The sequence below is a fragment of the Balaenoptera physalus genome, assembly GCF_965194825.1.
Source record: "Balaenoptera physalus genome assembly, chromosome: 1".
Taxonomy (NCBI): Eukaryota; Metazoa; Chordata; class Mammalia; order Artiodactyla; family Balaenopteridae; genus Balaenoptera; species Balaenoptera physalus.
In genome coordinates, this window is record NC_138882.1 from 52,627,146 (window position 1) to 52,649,681 (window position 22,536).

The 22,536-nt window shown below is 37.1% G+C and overlaps 1 protein-coding gene across 5 annotated transcripts in view; it reads right to left on the minus strand.

Moving 5' to 3' along the window:
• RASAL2 (RAS protein activator like 2) overlaps positions 1-22,536 on the minus strand; it is a 403,677-nt gene that overhangs the window by 55,947 nt on the left and 325,194 nt on the right. For all 5 annotated transcript variants that reach the window (XM_082465087.1, XM_082465088.1, XM_082465091.1 and 2 more), the window contains one exon: positions 9,842-9,951. In XM_082465087.1, coding sequence (XP_082321213.1) covers positions 9,842-9,951 — 110 coding nt within the window. The remainder of the gene's footprint in view (positions 1-9,841; positions 9,952-22,536) is intronic.

Here is a 22,536-nt window from a genome sequence, read left to right on the forward strand (position 1 = left end):
GATAAATACTATGTAAATTAAGTAAATTAGTACTTTTTCTGTCATGTTTGTAATTATTTCCCCCAGTTTATGCTTAGAAAGGGTTCTTCCATTCCAAGAGCATAAGAAATCCAGCTATATTTTCTTTTACTGATTCTATTTTAATTTTTCATCCAAACCACTTGGATTTGGACGGAAGGGAAGATGATAGGAGCATAGTAGGGAGTCTGCTTTATATTTTACCAAATTGTGAAAATATAATGACCATAAATTGACTCACTAATTATTACTGCATTGTATTCTACTCTTATTAAGAGTTGTTGTTTGAATATGTTTGTGTGTATATATATGTGTGTGTGCATGACTTTTCCCTTTGATCTTTCCTTCTTTCTCAATCATTTTCTCAGCAGGTTAGGCTTCCTATCAACACATACAACAAAGAGGATAATGGAAAAGGCAATCAACTTGGACCCAAAAGCCCTACATGTTCATGTCAGCTCAAATCACTCACTAGCTATGTGACGTGGAACAAATAATTTATTCCTTCTAAACCTCAGTTATCTCATTTGTAAAACGTGGATAATGATTTCTGTTCCTATACCTCCCATAGTTATTGTGAAAATCAAACGCAATCATCTATGATTTTACAAATATCTCATAAACTACAGTACCATACAAATGGAACTATCATTGCAAACATAGTTTTTCACAGTGATATGACAAGCATTAGTTCATTTTATGTAAACTATTAGGTTAGGATAGCTATTCCCAAATATATTCCTTGCTGGAAGAATATGAAGATAGAAGGTATAAATGTATGGAAATAATTTTTTTCTATTAAGATAAAGCATTCTAACGAATTTAAAATGCTATCATGACATAATTAGAAACTTCAATTGGATTTTAGTTCACAAAACTAAGGGCCCCTTAACTGGTCCATATCAGTAAACACTAGTAAGGGAAACTCTATAATCTATAGCTAGGCTGTATTGATTAATTAATGGCCTGGAATCCAATAATTTCTGAGAAGTTGTCATTCTATCCAAGTACACCATAGTGAAGGAGATTCTTCTTCTCTATTATCTGGAATTTGTTTGGATTCTTCCCTTTTGTTTCAGGCCAAGAAATTAAGTTCCTTAATAGGACAGGCATTGTGGTAGGGGGTGGGGATACAAAGATTGTACACTTGCGGAGCTTCCCATCTGCTGCAGTAAGCAGAAACATGAAAATATAAATTCAATAGAAAGCAGTCAGTCCTATAATAAGGTGTATACAGTTGGCCATGGGTGGGTATATGGGGTAGGTGCTTAGTCTAGAATGATGCACAGGAAGAACAAGGAAAAGAAATCAGGGAGCATATGACTCCTGACTTGGGTACTGTTGCATAAGTATGAATTAGAAGTAAGCCTGTCAAAGGACACGGTGTAGGAATAGGATACGGTATTTGGGATAGAGAGGGCAGCAAGATTAAAAGTAGAGAAATATGAAACAGTTTAGTAAGTAGGTGATGGACTTCTGGTAGGAGTGGTAGGAGATAATGCTGAGAGTTAGGGAATGGACAGAACCATGTTCCATTTTGTACGTTATGCTCAAGATTATAGATTAGTAAAAGTATTATATACGTATGTGATGAGATATTAAAATTGAAGTTTCAAATTGAGACTCTAAGATAAAACAGGTGCATGCCGCAGTGAAGTACCAAACTGTAGAATCTACAAAGGAAATGTTTTGGAACCGATTCCATTACCTTGAACCTCTCAGTCAGAGCAGGACTATAAAAAGTGGTGAGAGTATGGAGAAGGGAAAGGATTTTGTGAGAGAGAATTTTTGGAGAAAGCTGTGAGGCTCATCCCTCCCATCGCCCCCTGCCCCCAACATACACAAGGGATATTGGTAGGGAATGCATACAAGGTGGGGTTTGATTTTATCTAGGAAATCTAGAGGATGAGAAATGACTAACTGCTGGTAGCACAGCCCAAGTTGATACTTTTGGATTAGGCTGCACTCCTAGAGGTTTGTCAGGGCAAAGGATGTGTGAATATTTCCTGTAGACCAGAGGATTGGAAGGGTGAAGACTAGAACGGCAAAAATTCCTTCCTAGAAACTGTGGAAGGAGTTGCAAGTGAACACCTAGAATAGAAATGTACCCATGAAACTCAAAAAAACCATAGATTAGAGTTCCTCAAAGATGAGACATTTCTGAAGAATTCTTCAAAGTATCTCGTGATAGAAGAGTCAGCTTTAAACATCTGCCAGACTCAGAGAGCATTATGGAAGGCTAAGACAGTACTAAAACTTTTCTTATTCCCTTTCCCCTCCTTTCTGTCTCTCCCCTTGCCCCAAATCTGGAGGGCACCTAAAACTGCGGGTAGTTAAGCTGGATGCGAAGAGTAGATGCGAAGAGAGAAGTAAGTAGTTTATAATACTTCCTTCTCCAAAAGCAGACTGTCTGCAATTGGCTTGGCTGGGGTAAGTATGCAGTTTTGATTACTATCTCGAAGTGAACACCAATAGGCTCTGAGTCAAGACCTTTGATTTAGAGTAACCATGGATTAACTAAATGGATCATAGACCTAAATATAAAAGCTAAAAATCATAAAACTTCTAAAAGAAAACAGAGGTGAAAATGTCTTGGGACACACACACACACACACAAAACCCATAAAAATTGCTGGTGGGAATGTAAAATTGTACAGGTACTCTGGAAAATAGTTCGGCAGTTTCCTCTAAACCTAAACAAGTACGTATCATACAACCCAGCAATTGCATGCTTGCGTATTTACTGCAGAGAAGTGAAAACTTATGTGTACACAACTGTTCACAGCAGCTTTATTCCTAATAGCTAAAAATCAGAAACCAATGTTCTCCAGTAGGTGATTGGTTAACAAATTTTGATACATCCATAAAATGGAATACTACTCAGCAATAACAAGAAACAAACTATTGATAGATGCAACAATTTGGAGGGATTTCAAGGGCATTTTATTTAGTGAAAAAAAAAGCCAATCTTAAATGGCTACACACTATATGATTCCATTTATATAACATTCTTGAAATAACAAAACCATAGAGGTAGAAAACAAAAAGTGGTTGCTAGGGGACAGGGATGGGTGTAGGGAGGTGGGTATGACTGTAAAGAGTAGCAGAGGGAGTTCTTTTCTGGTAAAGGAATAATTCTGTATCTTGATTGTGGTGGTGGTTATGCAAATCTATACATAGGATTAAATTGCATAGAATTATAAACACACACAAGTGAGTGCACATAAAAATTGGTGAAAAACAAAATTTGTAGTCTAGTTAACCGTATTGTACCAATGTCAATTACCTGGTTTTGATATTACACTACAGTTATAAGATATCACTACTGGGGGAAGTGCTTGCAAGACTCTACAACTTCTTATGAGTATACAAATTTAAAAAAAAAAGAGTTAAAAAATTAGTTCTAATTAGGAGAAACTCAAGAAGCTGAGTGTATACACCCTATAAATGAACACTACACTTATTCTTAGGTATCTCCTGACAAAGAATAAGCAGACTACTTTAAAACCATGCTTTGTCAGTGAGTCTCAGAATCGAAGACATTACTGCAAAGGTTTTTACTTGAAGGACGTTTGAAGGAGTTGAGAAAATTCTATTCCATGTGCTTATCTTTACCTCAAGACTTGGTAAATTTAAGTAGCACTTCCAGAGCAAGGTTGGCAACCTGACAGGCATTTGAAATCCTGGAATGCCTGACAATGCTGTATAACCACGTTTTTTCAGCATTTCCTAGTTTTTCAAACTTTTCAAAGTGCATTTCAATATAAGGCAGAAATAGCAGAGTTTTCTCCTGTCCCAACACCCTTCCACATGACATGGTTTTAATGTGAAAATGCTGCCAATATTGATTCTAGGAAATCACTTTACTGGCTTTTATCTGATTAGATGGGTTTGGAACAATGATGACTTTGTGACATCCTATTGATTTTGCCTCTAAAAGGTTTCTCCTATCTTGTCTCTGACTCTTCATTCCCACTGCCAACTACCCTCTTTAGAGCCTTTCTTATTTCCTACAATAGCTTTTCTTTTTTTTGCTAATTGGTCTCCCAAACTTACTCTCTGCAAACGAAGTCATTTGAAATTCCATTGTTGGACAAATCTATAATTGGCACAATTCTGATTAGGTCACTTCCATGCTCAAAAATGTTTAAAGACCCCCCATTGCTTATACAATAAAATCCAAACTCCTCATCTGACATTCTGTCCTGTGTATGCAATACTGGGTTGAAAATAACCTCCACTCAGAATTTTGAAAACACTGCTCCACTGACTTTTGATTTTCAATATTCTATTGAGAATTCCAATGCAATGCTTTCATACCTCCTTTGTATGTAACCTATTTTTTCTTTCTAGAAGCTTTTAAGATTTTTTTTTACTCCCTTGGTGTTGTGTTCTTTCATGATGATGTGAATTGGGGTGTGTGTGTGTGTGTGTGTGTGTGTGTTGGAAAGTCTTTTGTCATTTTTCATTCACTGTATTGGGAATTTGGTGGCCTTTCCAATCTGGATATTTATATTTTCTTGTTTTGGGAAATTTTCTTGTATTATTTCTTTGACAATTTCCTCTCCAAAGTTTTCTAATAAAATTTTTCTTTTACTAGAATCTTCTGGATTGATTTTCTAATTTTCTGTTCCACTTTCTGGGAGATTGACTTGACTTTAGCTTTTATATTTCAATTTCCAAGCTCTCTTTCTTGTTTCTTTGAGGTTCCTTTTCTTATAGCATCTTATCGTTTCATAGATGCACTATCTTATCTTCTGAAAATATTTATTATGCTTTGAAGTTGTTTTTGGCTCTATGCATTGTCTCTGTTTCTTCTGCGTTCTTTTTTCTCTCTCCTATTTATTTGTTTTTCTCTCTGCCTTTCATGTTGAAGAATTTCCTCAAATATCTGGAGATTCTCGGCCATCTGTTTACATTTAAGATTAAAGCACTAAAGAACTCAATGGAAGCTTTGTGTGCTGGAATAGAGCTTACAGATTAGTGAGCTTCATTGCAGAGTACTTCCTGGCCAGTTGTTTTTTAAAAAAAAAATTTAACATCTTTATTGAGATATAATTAACATACCATAAAATCTACCCATTTAAAGTGTACCATTTTCAGTATATTCAGAGTTGTGCAATTATCACCACAGGCTAAGCTTAAAACATTTCATCACTCCAAAAAGAAACTTTATGTCTATCAGCAGTCATTCTTCATTCATCACTTTCCCCTGCCCTATATCCCCAGCCTCTGGCAACCATTAATCTACTGTCTCCATAGATTTGCCTATTCTGGACATTTCACATAAATGGAATTGTACATTATATGGTGTTTTGTGATTGGCTTCTTTCACTTTGCATAAAGTTTTCAAGGTTTGTCCATGTTGTAGCATGTATCAGTACTTCATTCCTTTTTATGACTGAATAATATTGCATTGCATGGATATATCATGTTTTGTATATCCATTCATCAGTTGATGGACATTTGGGTCATTACCACTTTAGGGGCTACTATAAATAATGTTTATGAATATTCATGTTACAAATTTTTATGGGGACATACGTTTTTCATTTCTCTTGGATATACTTAGGAGTAGAATTACCAGCTGAAATTGTAATGGGGGAACATAAATGTTGGTATCTGTAGGTCTTTTTATCTGGTTCAGTTTCTCAAATTTGCTGTGTGATGAATGTAAGCCTGGCTGCTGGCCTGCTAGAGCTGGGTGGGAGCTGAATCTTTCCAGAGTTCTGGGGGTGAGTGGGTAAATCAACGTCTTTCTTATGTTAGAGATGCTAGCTGTCTTCCTAATGCCCGTCTTTTCCTCCTTCCTTAATAACAGACTCCTGTATTATTGGGGGCAACAACGTACCCATGTATAACATTTCCCAGTCTCTCTTGCAGATAAAACTGACAATGAGAAGCCACTGGGTGAGGTTTCAGGGAAATTGCTCTAAAGGGAGATAACTTGGTTGGAAGACAGGTGTCCTTTTATGGGCCCCTCTTTTCTGGTACCTGAAACATGGATGCTATGGCTAGAGCTCCAGTAGCTAACTTGTGTTTATAAAGAGATCCTTGAAGATCTTGAGAATGGCAGAGGAAAAAGCCCACAAAGAGCCCTGAACCTTTAGTCCTAGACTGCCCACCCTCAGACTTCTTATAGGTGAGGAAAATATAACTTTACCTTGTTTAAGCCATTACTGTTTTGAGTATCTCTTAATTAGCAACTGATCTGAATCATTAAGTGATAGACTTTTTTTCAGAATATCCTTCTGCAGGTAACTATGTCTGATCTTCCTCTAGTTTTAAGTAATCTATCTTCAGATTTATCCTAGTTTCATCAAAGATGGAGTTCATATTTCTGTTTCTTATATTGAGTCATTTTTAAGACAAAAAAACACAAAGTTTTTTACCTATCAAAGTAAAAATTGGAACTTTACCTTTCCAATCATTTCCTACCTCACTCCTTTATATACCATGAACTACTCAGTATTTTTCAAGCTCTGTAGTTTCCTGTTTTCTTCTTTTGCTTATTATTTCCATTCTGAGGAATGCTCTCTCCATGTGTCTGTTTCTCAGTTCAAATAATACCTGCTTTTTTAAGGTTCAGCTCACAGGCCACTGCCCTCTAAGGTCTTTCTTGGTCCACCTAACAAGAAGTAATCTCACCTCCCCTATACCATTTCTTCCTGAATATTTACTTCTTCTACTGGACACCTTGAGGTTGGGGCTGTGTCTTTAGTACTCTACATTCCCTGGTAGCAAATGGCTTTCTAGTCTGTACATAACTGTCACAATTAGATATGTTACTGTGTAACAAGAAATTTGGTTCTTAAAAATATTAATTATTTGGCAAAGTTTTACTCCTTATGCCTATGCCCCACAACTTCACAAAGGAAATTCTGAGTTTAAGGATCATTATAAATTGATCCCCAAAGCAACATTGGTACCAAATTCCATCAGGGCCTTAGAGCAGAGTCTACGATTTGCAGATCATTGGGCTAGACAAACCTGGAGGGTCTTTTTGATCAATTAAGTCTGCATGTTAAAATACCCTATGTTCTTTTGCACAGAAAAGCTTACTGATCATATGTAGTAATGAAATAACTTTCTTTAGATGAAATTAACACATTTACAACTGTTTTTCTGCCATCTGAAAGCAGTAATTCAGACCTCATGAGGATAATTTTATCTTTTTAAAATGTAATCAGTGCAGATAAGGTTTGTTGTTATCAAAAAGCCTGAAGAATTCAAAATATCATGATCACTACTTCATTATCCTCCTAATACCCCAGGTAGAATATTTCCTCCTCCTGAAGAAGTGAGATATAGTGATTTGAACAGCATCATAATGAGAAATTTAATGAGAAAGAGATCCCTGGCTTCTTGAGTTTAGTGTTCTGGTCAAATTTGGCCAGGTAAGCCAACAAAGAAAAAGACTGACATGTTGGACCAAATGAAAATCTAAAACTTCTATATAATTTAGAGACATGATTTAAAAACACAAGAAACAGACTGGAAGAAAATTTTAACAACGTGCATAATAGTGGCTTACAATCCCTAGTAATAATAAAGCACTACTCCAAACCATAAGAAAAAGGACAAATAGCTCAATAGAAAAATGGCAAAGGGATGAATAAGCAAGTCATAGAAGAAGAAAACTTGTGAAAAGATGTTCAACTTAGTAGGCATTAGGTAACTACAAATTAAAACAAAGAAATGCCCCCCACCTGCCTTTTTTTGTGAGAGGCAATATAGCATAAATTAAAAAATGTAGACTCAAGAGCTAGAATTCTTGGATTGGAACCGCAGTACTGCCATTTTCTAAGCTGTGTGAACTTGTGCAATTTACTAATTTCTCTGTTTCAGTTTTCTCATCTTCAAAATGAGGTCATGACTGTAACTAGGGTTGTTACGTTGATTAAATGATTTCATTTATGTAAAGTGCTTAGAACAGTGTATGGCACATAGTACATACTGTATATGTGTTTATTATAACTATTCATCCATCATACTGATAAAATGTAAATGGTTGTTTGAATGATAAAAGTAATTTTTTAAAATTGATGTATAGTTGATTTACAATGTTGTGTTAATTTCTGCTGTACAACAAAGTGATTCAGTTATATATATATAGTTCCCTGTGCTATACAGTAAAATCTAAGGGAAAAATATGAGAATAAAAGATCTTTTTTTAATGATTACCTTAAAACAAAAAGGTATAAAAGAGATATTTAACAATACAATTATACCGCAAATTGAACATACTTGCAAATTTCACAGAACATCTCTAACGTGGTTCAGGGATAAGAAGAGCTGATAAAGCAGTAGCCTCTTATCAACTCAGTATGGGGGACAAGTTACTTCACATATAAAACGAGAGTAATTCTCTGCCTGGCAAATCTATAATCTGCCATGATAGAGATTATAATCTATATTTCTGTTTGTTATGCAGATAACTGGAAATAATGGACTTATTACCAAAAGTAAAAAAAAAACACCCAAGTATAAATAAGAGTATCATTATGAAAGGCAGACATGAGTTTAAATCGAAGCTCTACTACTTAGCTGTGTGACCTTGGGCAAGTTTCTCAATCTATTTTGCCTTAGTTCCTTATCTGTAAAATGAGGATAATAATAGTATCTAGGGCTGTATTACATAAGATACTACATTAAAAATACTTGGCACAGAGTAAGCACTCAATAAATACTGGTGATGGTGGTGATGTGTCAAGACACAAGTACCATTTCCTAAATTTTGAACATTGTAGAGACATGAAGTATTACAAATGTGTCCTAGTATACATTCAATCATTTTAGAGGGTTGTTATCCTTAGCAAGCCATGCATTTGAGGTTTGCTTAAGCTGGTAGTCCTAATTATTGAAATCCAGGCCTCCTTTTCACACATATCTTCTAGATGTGACTGCAAATTAATGAGGCCGAGTCCACATACTATACACAAAGAACAATGTAGCAGTGAAGACCATGGACTCTTAGAGCCAAATTGCCCAAGTTTAAATACCATTTTTGCTATTTACTAAGCAGTATAACCTTGGGCAAGATTACTTAACTTCTCTGTTCCTCAGACTTGTCATCTATAAAATGGTGATAATATTAATATTTCTCTTACAGGGTTATTATTAAGATTAAATAAGATAATGCATATAAAGCACTTAGTACAGTGCTCAAAAAATGTTAGCTGGGGCTTCCCTGGTGGTGCAGTGGTTGAGAATCTGCCTGCCAATGCAGGGGACACGGGTTCGAACCCTGGTCTGGGAAGATCCCACATGCCGTGGAGCAACTGGGCCCGTGAGCCAGAACTACTGAGCCTGCGCGTCTGGAGCCTATGCTCCGCAGCAAGAGAGGCCGCGATAGTGAGAGGCCCGCGCACCGCGATGAAGAGTGGCCCCCGCGTGCCGCAATTAGAGAAAGCCCTCGCACAGAAACGAAGACCCAACACAGCCATAAATAAATAAATAAATAAAATTTAAAAAGAAAAGATGAAAAAAAAAAGTTAGCTACAGCCATCATCATCCCTTATGGTCATCCTACAAAAGAAAGATACACCTCTGACCACTAGAACTTGATTCGACAGAAACAGCACAACCGATTCTTAAATTAGTTCTTAGGTATCCACACACTCTCTAATATTGTAAGATTTTTAAACTGGTTGGATATTTAAGCCAATATTTTGTACCTTGCCTCAATATGAGCAAGACAAAAAAGTAAATTTTGTATTGGATCTTTCCAACTATCATCGATGCAAAGTTAATGAAGACCGAAATGCCTTATCAAAATGCACTGTAAAATTGCTTTCTTTGTTTTAAGCAAGTGAACTCCTACCTGTCATCTGTATTGCGAAGGGAGGGAAGCCGAAAGCTCGTGTTTCGGTCAAGCTTTGATTGGCTTTTGGTCCTCTTGATGGAGCCTTTCAGGCGCTTGCTGAAGAACCCCTAGAATGAAAAGGCAGAAAGTGATGGGAAAAAGAACCAAAAGGGAACCTTGCTGTCTCCTAACTCATCTGCACTGCCTTTGCAAAAGATACTCAGATTCTTATAATGAAGACCAGAAACAGAATTCAGCTTTTAATTTTTTAATTTGTAAAATACAGCTGCTGGAAACTACCTGATAATGTGATAAAAATTTTTTTCTTCTATGATAATTGGGAGAATTAAACTTTAAAAAAAATTTTTAATTTATTTTTTAACATCTTTATTGATGTATAATTGCTTTACAATGTTGTGTTAGTTTCTGCTGTATAACAAAGTGAATCAGCTATATGTATACATATATCCCCATATCCCTTCCCTCTTGCGTCTCCCTCCCACACTCCCTATCCCACCCCTCTAGGTGGTCACAAAGCACCAAGCTGCTCTCCCTGTGCTATGCAGCTGCTTCCCACTAGCTATCTATTTTACACTTGATGGTGTATATATGTCAAGAATTAAACTTTTTGATGGCACTTAATTTCTTATTTCTTAAACAGTTTCTATACTAGCTATGGTAAAGAAACTTCTAACTTCTAAGGTAATATGTTGGTGGTCTCAGCAGTGTCAAAATTTGATCTATGTCACCTTGGATATGGTACTTGTGAAGTTAAATTTTAAATGTAGTTTAACTATTTTAAAATGAAACAGGTATGTATCATGTATGAAACCAGTGAAGCACCTAGACTTCAGAAGAACAAACTGCCTTATAGTTTTTAGCCCTGCTTACCTTCTGCCACTTCCACCAAACTATCTAGAGTGCCTTGAACATCTTCCTAGTCTTAGCACCTGGCAAATAATGGGCATTCAAAAAAGTTTGTTGAATAAAAGAATAAATGCAAGAATGAACTGGCAATTCTATTGTTGCCAGATGCAAGGACATCTCATAGAAGTATATCAAAATGTCTTGACAAAAGACTGTAATTCAAAGAAAAGTATTTTGATGTATGGAATTGACTCTTTCTATTCACCTTGTGATGAATATTAGCTTAGAGAAGCTGTGTAAATAAATATTTCCATAAGGAAGAAAAAAAAATACTGGGCCAATACCAGCACATCAAATCTGTTATATTCTTTTAGTTACCACTAAAGCCCACTGTTTTGGGGTGAAGACTATATTAATCATGATAAGCTAGGTTATGCTTATCTAATAACCCCACAATCTTACTGGCACAAAACGTACTATGTGTCTATGAGCTGGTCAAATATGACGGGGACCTGGCACTATGCTATCCTCACTCAGGGACTTAGGCTAAGGGAGGCTCCATCTTTGTGCTTCTATTAGTTGCTGCCTCAGGATAAAGGAAGTGTGGTAAATTTTGTACTTGCTCTTAAAGCTTCATGTCATTAGTGGTCTCATTTTATTGGACAAAAAAGTCACATGACCACACCTAACTTCAACAGGGAAAGAATGTACAATCCTATCATGTATCTAGAAAGAGATATTTGTTGAACAGTAGTGTGGACTACCATAGTGCTTTTCCATGCCAAGTAAACACAAAAGCACTGCCAGAGAAAAAATGGAAACAAACTTATTTGAATCAGAAGTAGAGCTATTTAGCTGACTGAAGAAAAATGCTTATATTATTTCTTGTACTTATAGCCCAAAGAATAAGGGTAAAAACTAGAAAATATCGCATAGACATAATTCCCTAAGCTGTTTTTTATTCCCCAGGCTGTTTTTTATTGTAGGTGTATTGAGATTGATTGGAGGGAAAAAAAACAGGGCTATTTTTAAAAGTACTATATTTCTTAGAGACAGGCATTTGCCTGATCTCCTGTATAATCTTAGCATCATTAGGGAAAGTCACTGTCATCTGTTCTCTAAGGCAAAGGCTTTATTTACTACTTTCTATGATTCAATCAAGATGAGTCACCACATTTCCTCATAAATGTAGTCAGCAAACCAGACCTAAATTTATAGAATTCTATTAGGATCATTTATAGTTGGTTCAAAAAACACAGGCCTAAGTTGAGATTCAGCCCAAGGACCGGACCAAATACCATATATAAATACAGTTCTAACACACTACGGTTAAGCAGTTAATTGAGAATGTACTAGTAGATGTTCACTCATATAGTACTTTACCTTCCTGTGGCACTTACTGTATAATACTTCATATTTTAATCCACTTATTTATTAAGTATTTATTTTATGTGTATATGTTATAAAGCATCGTACTAGGTGTTGTAAGGGAAACAAAGATAAAACAAACACAAATTCTGCCCTCAAAGAGCCTGTAGTTTAATATAAGATTAGAAATAAACACAAATATAAATGACACAACATGTATTAGGAAGGTACATGCTCTTAATGCCTGGCATATTTAATCACAAAATAACACTATCATATTTCTTTGAATCTAGGACACCAGTGATTGTAAGTCACACCATTATTTTATGTATACAAAGAAAAAAGCTGCCAATTAACTATAAAACAATGCCTTACCACTTAGAATTTTTATTTTGTATTAAAAAAGTTTTTTAAAGACTTACTTTGGCTGGTTTTGTCATATATCACATAGTGTACACATAAAAAGAATATATACAAAATCAGTTAAGGTATCTCTAACGCATCTTCATTCTTCTGAACTATTTTTTTGACTCAGAGTAGCTGTTGTTCATGTTTTTCCACAGAATACCATGATATATTCTTTCTTTCAAAAACGTTGATGACAAATGGCATATGATAAAAGAGTAATTTGAGGGAGACTGGTTCAAGATGGCGGAGTAGAAGGACATGCTCTCACTCCCCCTTGCGAGAGCACTGGAACCACAGCTAACTGCTGAACAATCATCCACAGGAAGACACTGGAACTCACCAAAAAAGACACCCCACATCCAAAGACAAAGGAGAATCCACAATGAGATGGTAGGAGGGGCGCAATCACAATAAAATCAAATCCCATAACTGCTGGGTCAGTGACTCACAAACTAGAGAACACTTGTACCACAGAAGTCCACCCACTGGCGTGAAGGTTCTGAGGCCCATGTCAGGCTTCCCAACCTGGGGGTCAGGCAACGGGAGGAAGAATTCCTGGAGAATCAGACTTTGAAGGCTAGCGGGATTTGATTACAGGACTTCAACAGGACTGGGGGAAACAGAGACTCCACTCTTGGAGGGCACACACAAAGTAGTGTGCGCATCAGGTGCCAGGGGAAGGAGCAGTGAACCCATAGGAGACAGAACCAGGCCTACCTGCTGGTGTTGGAGGGTCTCCTGCAGAGGCGGGGGGTGGCTGTGTCTCACTGTGAGGACAAGGACACTGGCAGCAGAAGTTCTGGGAAGTACTCCTTGGTGTGAGCCTTCCCAGAGTCCGCCATTAGCCCCACCAAAGAGTCCGGGTAGGCTCCAGTGTTGGGACGCCTCAGGCCAAACAACCAACAGGGAGGGATCCCAGCCCCACCCATCAGCAGACAAGCGGATTAAAGTTTTACTGAGCTCTGCCCACCAGAGCAAGAGCCAGCTCTACCCACCACCAGTCCCTCCCATCAGGAAATGTGCATAAGCCTCTTAGATAGCCTAATCCACCAGAAGGCAGACAGCAGAAGCAAGAAGAATTACAATCCTGCAGCCTGTGGAACAAAAACCACATTCACAGAAACATAGACAAGATGAAAAGGCAGAGGGCTATGTACCAGATGAAGGAACAAGATAAAACCCCAGAAAAACAACTAAATGAAGTGGAGATAGGCAACTTTCCAGAAAAAGAATTCAGAATAATGATAGTGAAGATGATCCAGGACCTGGGAAAAAGAATAGAGGCAAAGATCGAGAAGATGCAAGAAATGTTTAACAAAGACCTAGAAGAATTAAAGAACAAACAAACAGAGATGAACAATACAATAAAACTGAAATGAAAACTACACTAGAAGGAATCAATAGCAGAATAACGGAGGCTGAAGAACGGAGAAGTGTCCTGGAAGACAGAATGGTGGAATTCACTGCTGCAGAACAGAATAAAGAGAAAAGAATGAAAAGAAATGAAGACAGCCTAAGAGACCTCTGGGACAACATTAAACACAACAACATTTGCATTATAGGGGTCCCAGAAGGAGAAGAGAGAGAGAAAGGACCAGAGAAGATATTTGAAGAGATTATAGGTGAAAACATCCCTAACATGGGAAAGGAAATAGCCACACAAGTCCAGGAAGCACAGCAAGTCCCACACAGGATAAACCCAAGGAGAAACACGCCGAGACACATAGTAATCAAACTGGCAAAAATTAAAGACAAAGAAAAATTATTGAAAGCATCAAGGGAAAAAGAACAAATAACATACAAGGGAACTCCCATAAGGTTAACAGCTGATTTCTCAGCAGAAACTCTACAAGCCAGAAGGGAGTGGCATGATATATTTAAAGTGATGAAAGGGAAAAACCTACAACCAAGATTACTCTGCCTGGCAAGGATCTCATTCAGATCTGATGGAGAAATCAAAAGCTTTACAGACAAGCAAAAGCTAAGAGAATTCAGCACCACCAAACCAGGTCTACAACAAATGCTAAGGTGGGAAACACAAGAGAAGAAAAGGACCTACAAAAACAAACCCCAAACAATTAAGAAAATGGTCATAGGAACATACATATAGATAATTACCTTAAACATGAATGGATTAAATCCTCCAACCAAAAGACACAGGCGTGCTGAATGGATACAAAGACAAGACCCATATATACGCTGTCTACAAGAGACCCACTTCAGACCTAGGGACACATACAGACTGAAAGTGAGGGGATGGAAAAAGATATTTCATGCAAATGGAAATCAAAAGAAACCTGGAGTAGCAATACTCATATCAGATAAAATAGACTTTAAAATAAAGAATGTTGTAAGAGACAAGGAAGGACACTACATAATGATCAAGGGATCAATCCAAGAAGAAGATATAACAATTATAAATATATATGCACCCAACATAGGAGCACCTCAATACATAAGGCAACTGCTAACAGCTGTAAAAGAGGAAAGTGACAGTAACACAATAATAGTGGGGGACTTTAACACCTCACTTACACCAATGGACAGATCATCCAAAATGAAAATAAATAAGGAAACAGAAGCTTTAAATGACACAACAGACCAGATAGATTTAGTTGATATTTATAGGACATTCCATCCAAAAACAGCAGATTACACTTTCTTCTCAAGTGCACATGGAACACTCTCCAGGATAGATCACATCTTGGGTCACAAATCAAGCCTCAGTAAATTTAAGAAAACTGAAATCATATCAAGCATCTTTTCTGACCACAACACTATGAGATTAGAAATGAATTACAGGGAAAAAAACGTAAAAAACACAAATACATGGAGGCTAAACAATATGTTACTAAATAACAAAGAGATAACTGAAGAAATCAGAGGAAATAAAAAAATACCTAGAGACAAATGACAATGCAAACACGACGATCCAAAACCTATGGAATGCAGCAAAACCAGTTCTAAGAGGGAAGTTTATAGCTATACAAGCCTACCTCAAGAAACAAGAAAAATCTCAAATAAACAATTTAACCTTACACCTAAAGGAACTACGGAAAGAAGAACAAACAAAACCCAAAGTTAGCAGAAGGAAAGAAATCATAAAGATCAGAGCAGAAATAAATGAAATAGAAACAAAGAAAACAATAGCAAAGATCAATAAAACTAAAAGCTGGTTCTTTGAGGAGATAAACAAAATTGATAAACCATTAGCTAGACTCATGAAGAAAAAGAGGGAGAGGATTCAAATCAATAAAATTATAAATGAAAAAGGAGAAGTGACAACAGACACCGCAGAAATACAATGCATCCTAAGAGACTACTACAAGCACTCTATGCCAACAAAATGGACAACCTGGAAGAAATGGACAGATTCTTAGAAAGGTATAACCTTCAAAGACTGAGCCAGGAAGAAACAGAAACTATGAACAGACCACTCACAAGTAATGAAATTGAAACTAGGATTTAAAATCTTCCAACAAACAAAAGTCCAGGACCAGATGGCTTCACAGGTGAATTCTATCAAACATTTAGAGAAGAGCTAACACCCATCCTTCTCAAACTCTTCCAAAAAATTGCAGAGGAAGGAACACTCCCAAACTCATTCTATGAGGCCACCATCACCCTGATACCAAAACGAGAGAAAGATACTACAAAAAGAGAAAATTACAGACCAATATCACTGATGAATATAGATGCAAAAATCCTCAACAAAATACTAGCCAACCGAATCCAACAGCACATTAAAAGGATCATACACCATGACCAAGTGGGATTTATCCCAGGGATGCAAGGATTCTTCAATATATGCAAATCAATCAATGTGATACACCATATTAGCAAATTGAAGAGGAAAAAGCATATGATCATCTCAATAGATGCATAAAAAGCTTTTGACAAAATTCAACACCCATTTATGATAAAAACTCTCCAGAAAGTGGGCATAGAGGGATCCTACCTCAACATAATAAAGGCCATATATGACAAACCCACAGCAAACATCATTCTCAATAGTAAAAAACTGAAAGCATTTCCTCTAAGATCAGGAACAAGACAAGGATGTCCACTCTAACCACTATTATTTAACATAGTTTTGGAAGTCCTAGCTATGACAATCAGAGAAGAAAAAGAAATAAAAGGAATACAAATAGGAAAAGAAGAAGTAAAACTGCCACTGTCTGCAGATGACATGATATTATACATAGAGAATTCTAAAACTGCCACCAGAAAACTGCTAGAGCTAATTAATGAATATGGTAAAGTTGCAGGATACAAAATTAATACACAGAAATCTCTTGTATTCCTATACACTAACGATGAAAAATCTGAAAGAGAAATTAAGGAAACACTCCCATTTACCATTGCCACAAAAAGAATAAAATACCTAGGAATAAACCTACCTAGGGAGACAAAAGACCTGTATGCAGAAAACTATGAGACACTGATGAAAGAAATTAAATATGATACAAACAGATGGAGAGATATACCATGTTCTTGGATTGGAAGAATCAATATTGTGAAAATGACTATACTACCCAAAGCAATCTACAGATTCACTGCAATCGCTATAAAATTACCAATGGCATTTTTTACAGAACTAAAACAAAAAACCTTAAAATTTGTATGGAGACACAAAAGACCCCGAATAGCCAAACAGTCTTGAGGGAAAAAACAGAGCTGGAGGAACCAGGCTCCCAGACTTAAGACTATACTACAAAGCTACAGTAATCAAGACAATATGGTACTGGCACAGAAACAGAAATATAGATCAATGGAACAGGATAGAAAGCCCAGAGATAAACCCATGCACCTGTGGTCAACTAACCTATGACAAAGGAGGCAAGGATATACAATGGAGAAAAGACAGTGTTTTCAATAAGTGGTTCTGGGAAAACTGGAAAGCTACATGTAAAAGAATGAAATTAGAACACTCCCTAACACCATACACAAAAATAAACTCAAAATGGATTCGAGACCTAGATGTAAGACCGGACAGTATAAAACTCTTAGAGGAAATCATAGGAAGAACACTCTCTGACATAAATCACAGCAAGATCTTTTTTGATCCACCTCCTAGAGTAAGGAAATAAAAACAAAAATAAACAAATGGGACCTAATGAAACTTAAAAGTTTTTGTATAGCAAAGGAAACTACAAACAAGACGAAAAGACAACCCTCAGAATGGGAGAAAATATTTGCAAACGAATCAACGGACAAAGGATGAATCTCCAAAATATATAAACAGCTCATGCAGCTCAATATTATAAAAACAAACAACCCAATCCAAAAATGGGCAGAAGACCTAAATAGACATTTCTCCAAAGAAGACATCCAGATGGCCAAGAAGCACATGAAAAGCTCCTGAACATCACTAACTATTAGAGAAATGCAAATCAAAACTACAGTGAGGTATTACGTCACACCAGTTAGAATGGGCATCATCAGAAAATCTACAAACAACAAATGCTGGAGAGGGTGTGGAGAAAAGGGAACCCTCTTGCACTGTTGATGGGAATGTAAATTGATACAGCCACTATGGAGAACAGTATGGCGGTTCCTTAAAAAAGTAAAAATAGAATTCACATATTACCCAGCAATCCCACTACTGGGTATATATCCAGAGAAAACCATAACTCAAAAAGACACATGCACCCCAATGTTCATTGCAGCACTATTTACAATAGCCAGGTCATGGAAGCAACTTAATGCCCATCGACAGATGGATGGATAAAGAAGATGTGGTACATATATACAATGGAATACTACTCAGCCATAAAAAGGAACAAAACTGGGTGATTTGTAGAGACGTGGATAGATCTAGAGACTGTCATACAGAGTGAAGTAAGTCAGAAAGTGATAAAGAAATATTGTATATTAACGCATATATGTGGAACCTAGAAAAATGGTACAGATGAACTGGTCTGTAGGGCAGAAATTGAGACACAGATGCAGAGAACAAACATATGGACACCAAGGGGGGAAAGTGGCGGGGGGAGGGTGGTGGTGTGATGAATTGGGCAATTGGGATTGACATATATACACCAATATGTATAAAATGGATAACTAATAAGAACCTGCTGTATAAAAAAAAAATTCAATAAAATTCAATTTTTATTGGGGAAAAAAACCCAGTAATCTCCAGAGATGTTAAAATGTGAAAAAATGTGCATTTTAGAATTGATGAAACATGGTATTATTTTAGAGAGGTACATAGGAAATTATTTCAGGAGTTCGTCAAAACAAAGGGAAATTGTATGGAAGAAGTGGTATATGCTAGGTCCCAAAGGGTAGACATGATTTGGGTTTGGGGGTGTTGAGTAGCAAGGGTATTGTATGGAGCATAGCATGAAAAACGTCATGGAGGTAAAAATACACAGGGTATACATTAAGTAGATTTAGTTTGGTGGGTAAATGATTAGTAGTAGTGAAAAATAAGATTGGAAACGTGATTTGTCCAGCTATTCATGTATAATTATTGCTCCCTTTGGCCCTTAAACTTTTGAGGAAAGGTATAATGCTATATCTATCTTAACACTGACCACAGCATCTAAAGCTTAATAAGCGCTCAGTAAATACCTCAGAAGTATATACATAAAATTATGGTTGTTTAAGGAATATAGATAAGGGAAAGTGTAAGACTGCCGTAAGTGGTCAGTGATATTTCATGGAGGTAGTAGAATCTACTACAAAATTCTGTTTTCATTTCCTTGATATAACCGAAACATGGTTTTCACCCGAGAAGACTGTTTAGCTTACAGCCCTATTTGATAGACGTTTTCCATTCTCCCTACCCAATATTCAATGGTACCAGAAAGAGGAGCTGGGATTTTCCTAGCTTATTACGACTGCTTCCAAACCTTTATTCCATAAAATAATGGTTTGGAGTAAAGCATATTCTTTAAGGTTTATATGACCTTGATTTAATACCCTTTATCACACTCTTTGCCGTTCTCATGTATTAATCTCTCTTTCACTTTCCTTTATTCATTAAGGACTTTAGCCCCCAGCTTGCAATATTTCTCTGTCTCTTAGCTCCTAACACCATGCTAGTAAATAACTGCGTAGTGATCCATCTCATATGCTAGCTTCACAATTCCTTAACTCCAATAACCTTTAACCTCCTCTCCAGCCAGTCACTCCTAGAACCACGCCCTAGATATTATCATTATTCAGATCCCTCACCTCAGACACCTTAGACAGTAATACTCTTCTTTCTGACTTTTCTTCCTGACCAGGTATGTCTTTCTCCAAATACATCTACTCTCCAACCTCACAGAAACCACTAGTTCCTTGACCACCCCATTTTTCTCCGTGACCCTGCATTTCTCTCTATTCAACCAAGACTCCCGGACCAATGATCTGAAGCTATTCAATCACCAATAACCTCCATTCTCTTAATGATCAGCTATCCAAAATCAAAACTGAATCAATGTTTAAAATGTGGTCCCGTGATCAGGCTGTCCAGGAAGACCACATAGCTGAATGGGCTGATGCCACTAAATATTCACTATCTCCAAGCTTGGCTTGGCTTTTACTATGCCTCTGCCTGGACCAACCATGCACTGAGCCTTCCAGCAACATTATTCCCTCTGGGAAGCCTCAGAGCGTATGGTATGCCTTCTTTCCCACGGGCCCCTTCTGAGCAATTCCTTACATACAGGTCAGTATGCTCTGTACCATGAATAGCCCTGGCTATAGCTGAGTAGACCGGGGTGGATACTTGACCTAAAGGTACCTAAAAGAGTGGTCCTGGTAAGAGTTCTACCTGTAGAATACGGTATCATCTGGTAGCTACTAACTGCTCTAGCCGACCCCTGACCATTCCCTACTTCATGCTTTACACGCCAGCAAATCTAAAAGCCTCCAATTCTCTACAGTCATCATGAATCTATGCTACTGTTCATATTCCCTCCCTTTTCCCTGGTTAAGTCATCCTTTCAGACTCAGCTCAGGCATGATCTCTTCTAAGGTGTCTAGTTTGGCATGTCCTGACCCTGCTCTAGATTAGGTGCCCCTCCTATGTGTTTCCAAGAATCTATAAATAGAGCCAGCCTTACATTTAGCACACTGCATACCCACTGATGTGTCAACAGACTTCCCTGCTAAACTCTGAACTCCACAGGACAGGGACTAAACAATTTTTGCATCCCCAAGGCAGGGCTGATATCTGGCATTTAGTAGGGGCTCAATATATGTTTGTAGAACTGAAATAAAATAGGCAGTGAAATGAATAAAAGCCATCATGGTGTTTCTGCTACAACTGCCACCACGGAAAGAACAGGGAACTCAATCAGGAAGTGTGGCTTCAAATCCTGGCTCCAATTTCTCCTAGCTGAATGACCTTGGACAAGTCACAGCTTCTAAGTTTCAGATTGCTTATCTGTAAAATGAGGATTAAAAAATCCTCTTCCTAAGGCCATCCCAAAGAATAAGATAACTGAATGCAAAAGTAGTTTTAAAATAATGGAAAATGGGTACCTATAAGTATTAATTGAATATAAATCTAGGATGAGAGACTACTGAACAGGCTAGGTGAAATCATGAGTCTTTCCTCCCAGAAACTACCACCACAAAGGAAGGGAAGGAAACTAGAAATAAATTCCACAATATCCGGGATTTGGGGCTATTTTGTTCTGTGATGTATGCCAGTGCCTATAAATGATACTTGGTATATCCTAAGTGTTCAATAAACATTTGTTGGCTGAATGAATTTACTGAAGGCTTCCTGGCTATCAAGCACTGGCCAGGTGCTTTCCAATATGTGATACCATTTAATCCATGTAACAACTCCACAAAGCAGGTATTCAGTAACTTGCTTTAGGTAACACAGTTAATAGGTGAGGAGTTAGAATTTAAACCCAGTATATTGTTAGTACTTAAAAAGTTTCATTTGTGTATATAGTTATTTGCCAGACACTTGAGGCACTTGAGATAATCAGCGAACAAACAAAAATCTTTGCTTTCATTAATCTTATATACCAGTGGAAGGAGATAGACAATAAACAAAGAACAAAATAAATTAGCAAAAGACAAGCACTGTAGAAAAACAGAGCTGCGTAAAGAGGGTTGGGAATACAAAGTGGTCATGGTAGACCTTATGGAGAAGGATTATATTGAGTAAAGAAGAGGAGGTGAGTTAGCCTTGAGTTAGCAGATACTGGAAGGGAAAAGCATTCTAGGCAACAGGACTCGGCTCAGCAAAGGCTTTAAGGCAAAAGCATGCCTAGTGTGATCAAGAAAGAGCCAAGAAGTCAGTGTGGCTGGAATGGAGAAAGCAGTAAGAAGGGTTGTAGGAAATGAGGTCAGAGAGGTAGCAGGCTGGTGTTGGTCCCAGTACTGGGGTAGGGGGTACAGTGTGCAGAGCCTGCAGGCCACTGTAAGGACCTCACCTTTCACTCTGATTTCTAAGGAAATCAACAATGAGAGACAAGACCAGTCAAAGCAGTCATAAATAAATAAGCATTTGCTTTTCTGAGAGAAATACTTTTACCAATGAAAATTTAATGTAATTTTGAGCAAGAATGCACAATATATGAAGAGTTCATTTTCTTCATCAACTATATATCAATAGCAGAGATACAGAGAAGCTATCTGACTTTTCCCAAGTCACACAGCTGCTAAGTCGCAAAGTACAACTTCAAGTTCAGGCAGTCTGACTCTGGAACGCTTGCTTTTTAACCATGATACTGTACTAATTCTCCACATTCTAATTTCTCTTCAAATACTCTAGGCACTATAATATAATGCATTTCCCCCATGTGTACTATACTTAATTTCTACACACATCTTATTATAGAATTATATACCACAAAGAGGCAAAAATGCAGTATAACAATTCAAAAATATGAGAGAAAAAAGGAAAACAAACCAAAAAACCCACTAATGTGACATGTGACTTAGAAAAATTTGCTCCTAAGGCTCCTATCTCTATAATTAAACTAGAGTAAAATTGAAATCCTTTTGAAATTACTTTTATATGTAACTGATTCTGTAGTCACTGAGAAGAAAAACCCAAATATAAAATTTAAAAATAGATGGATGCCAATTAGGAAAATGTTTCTCTCTTTCAC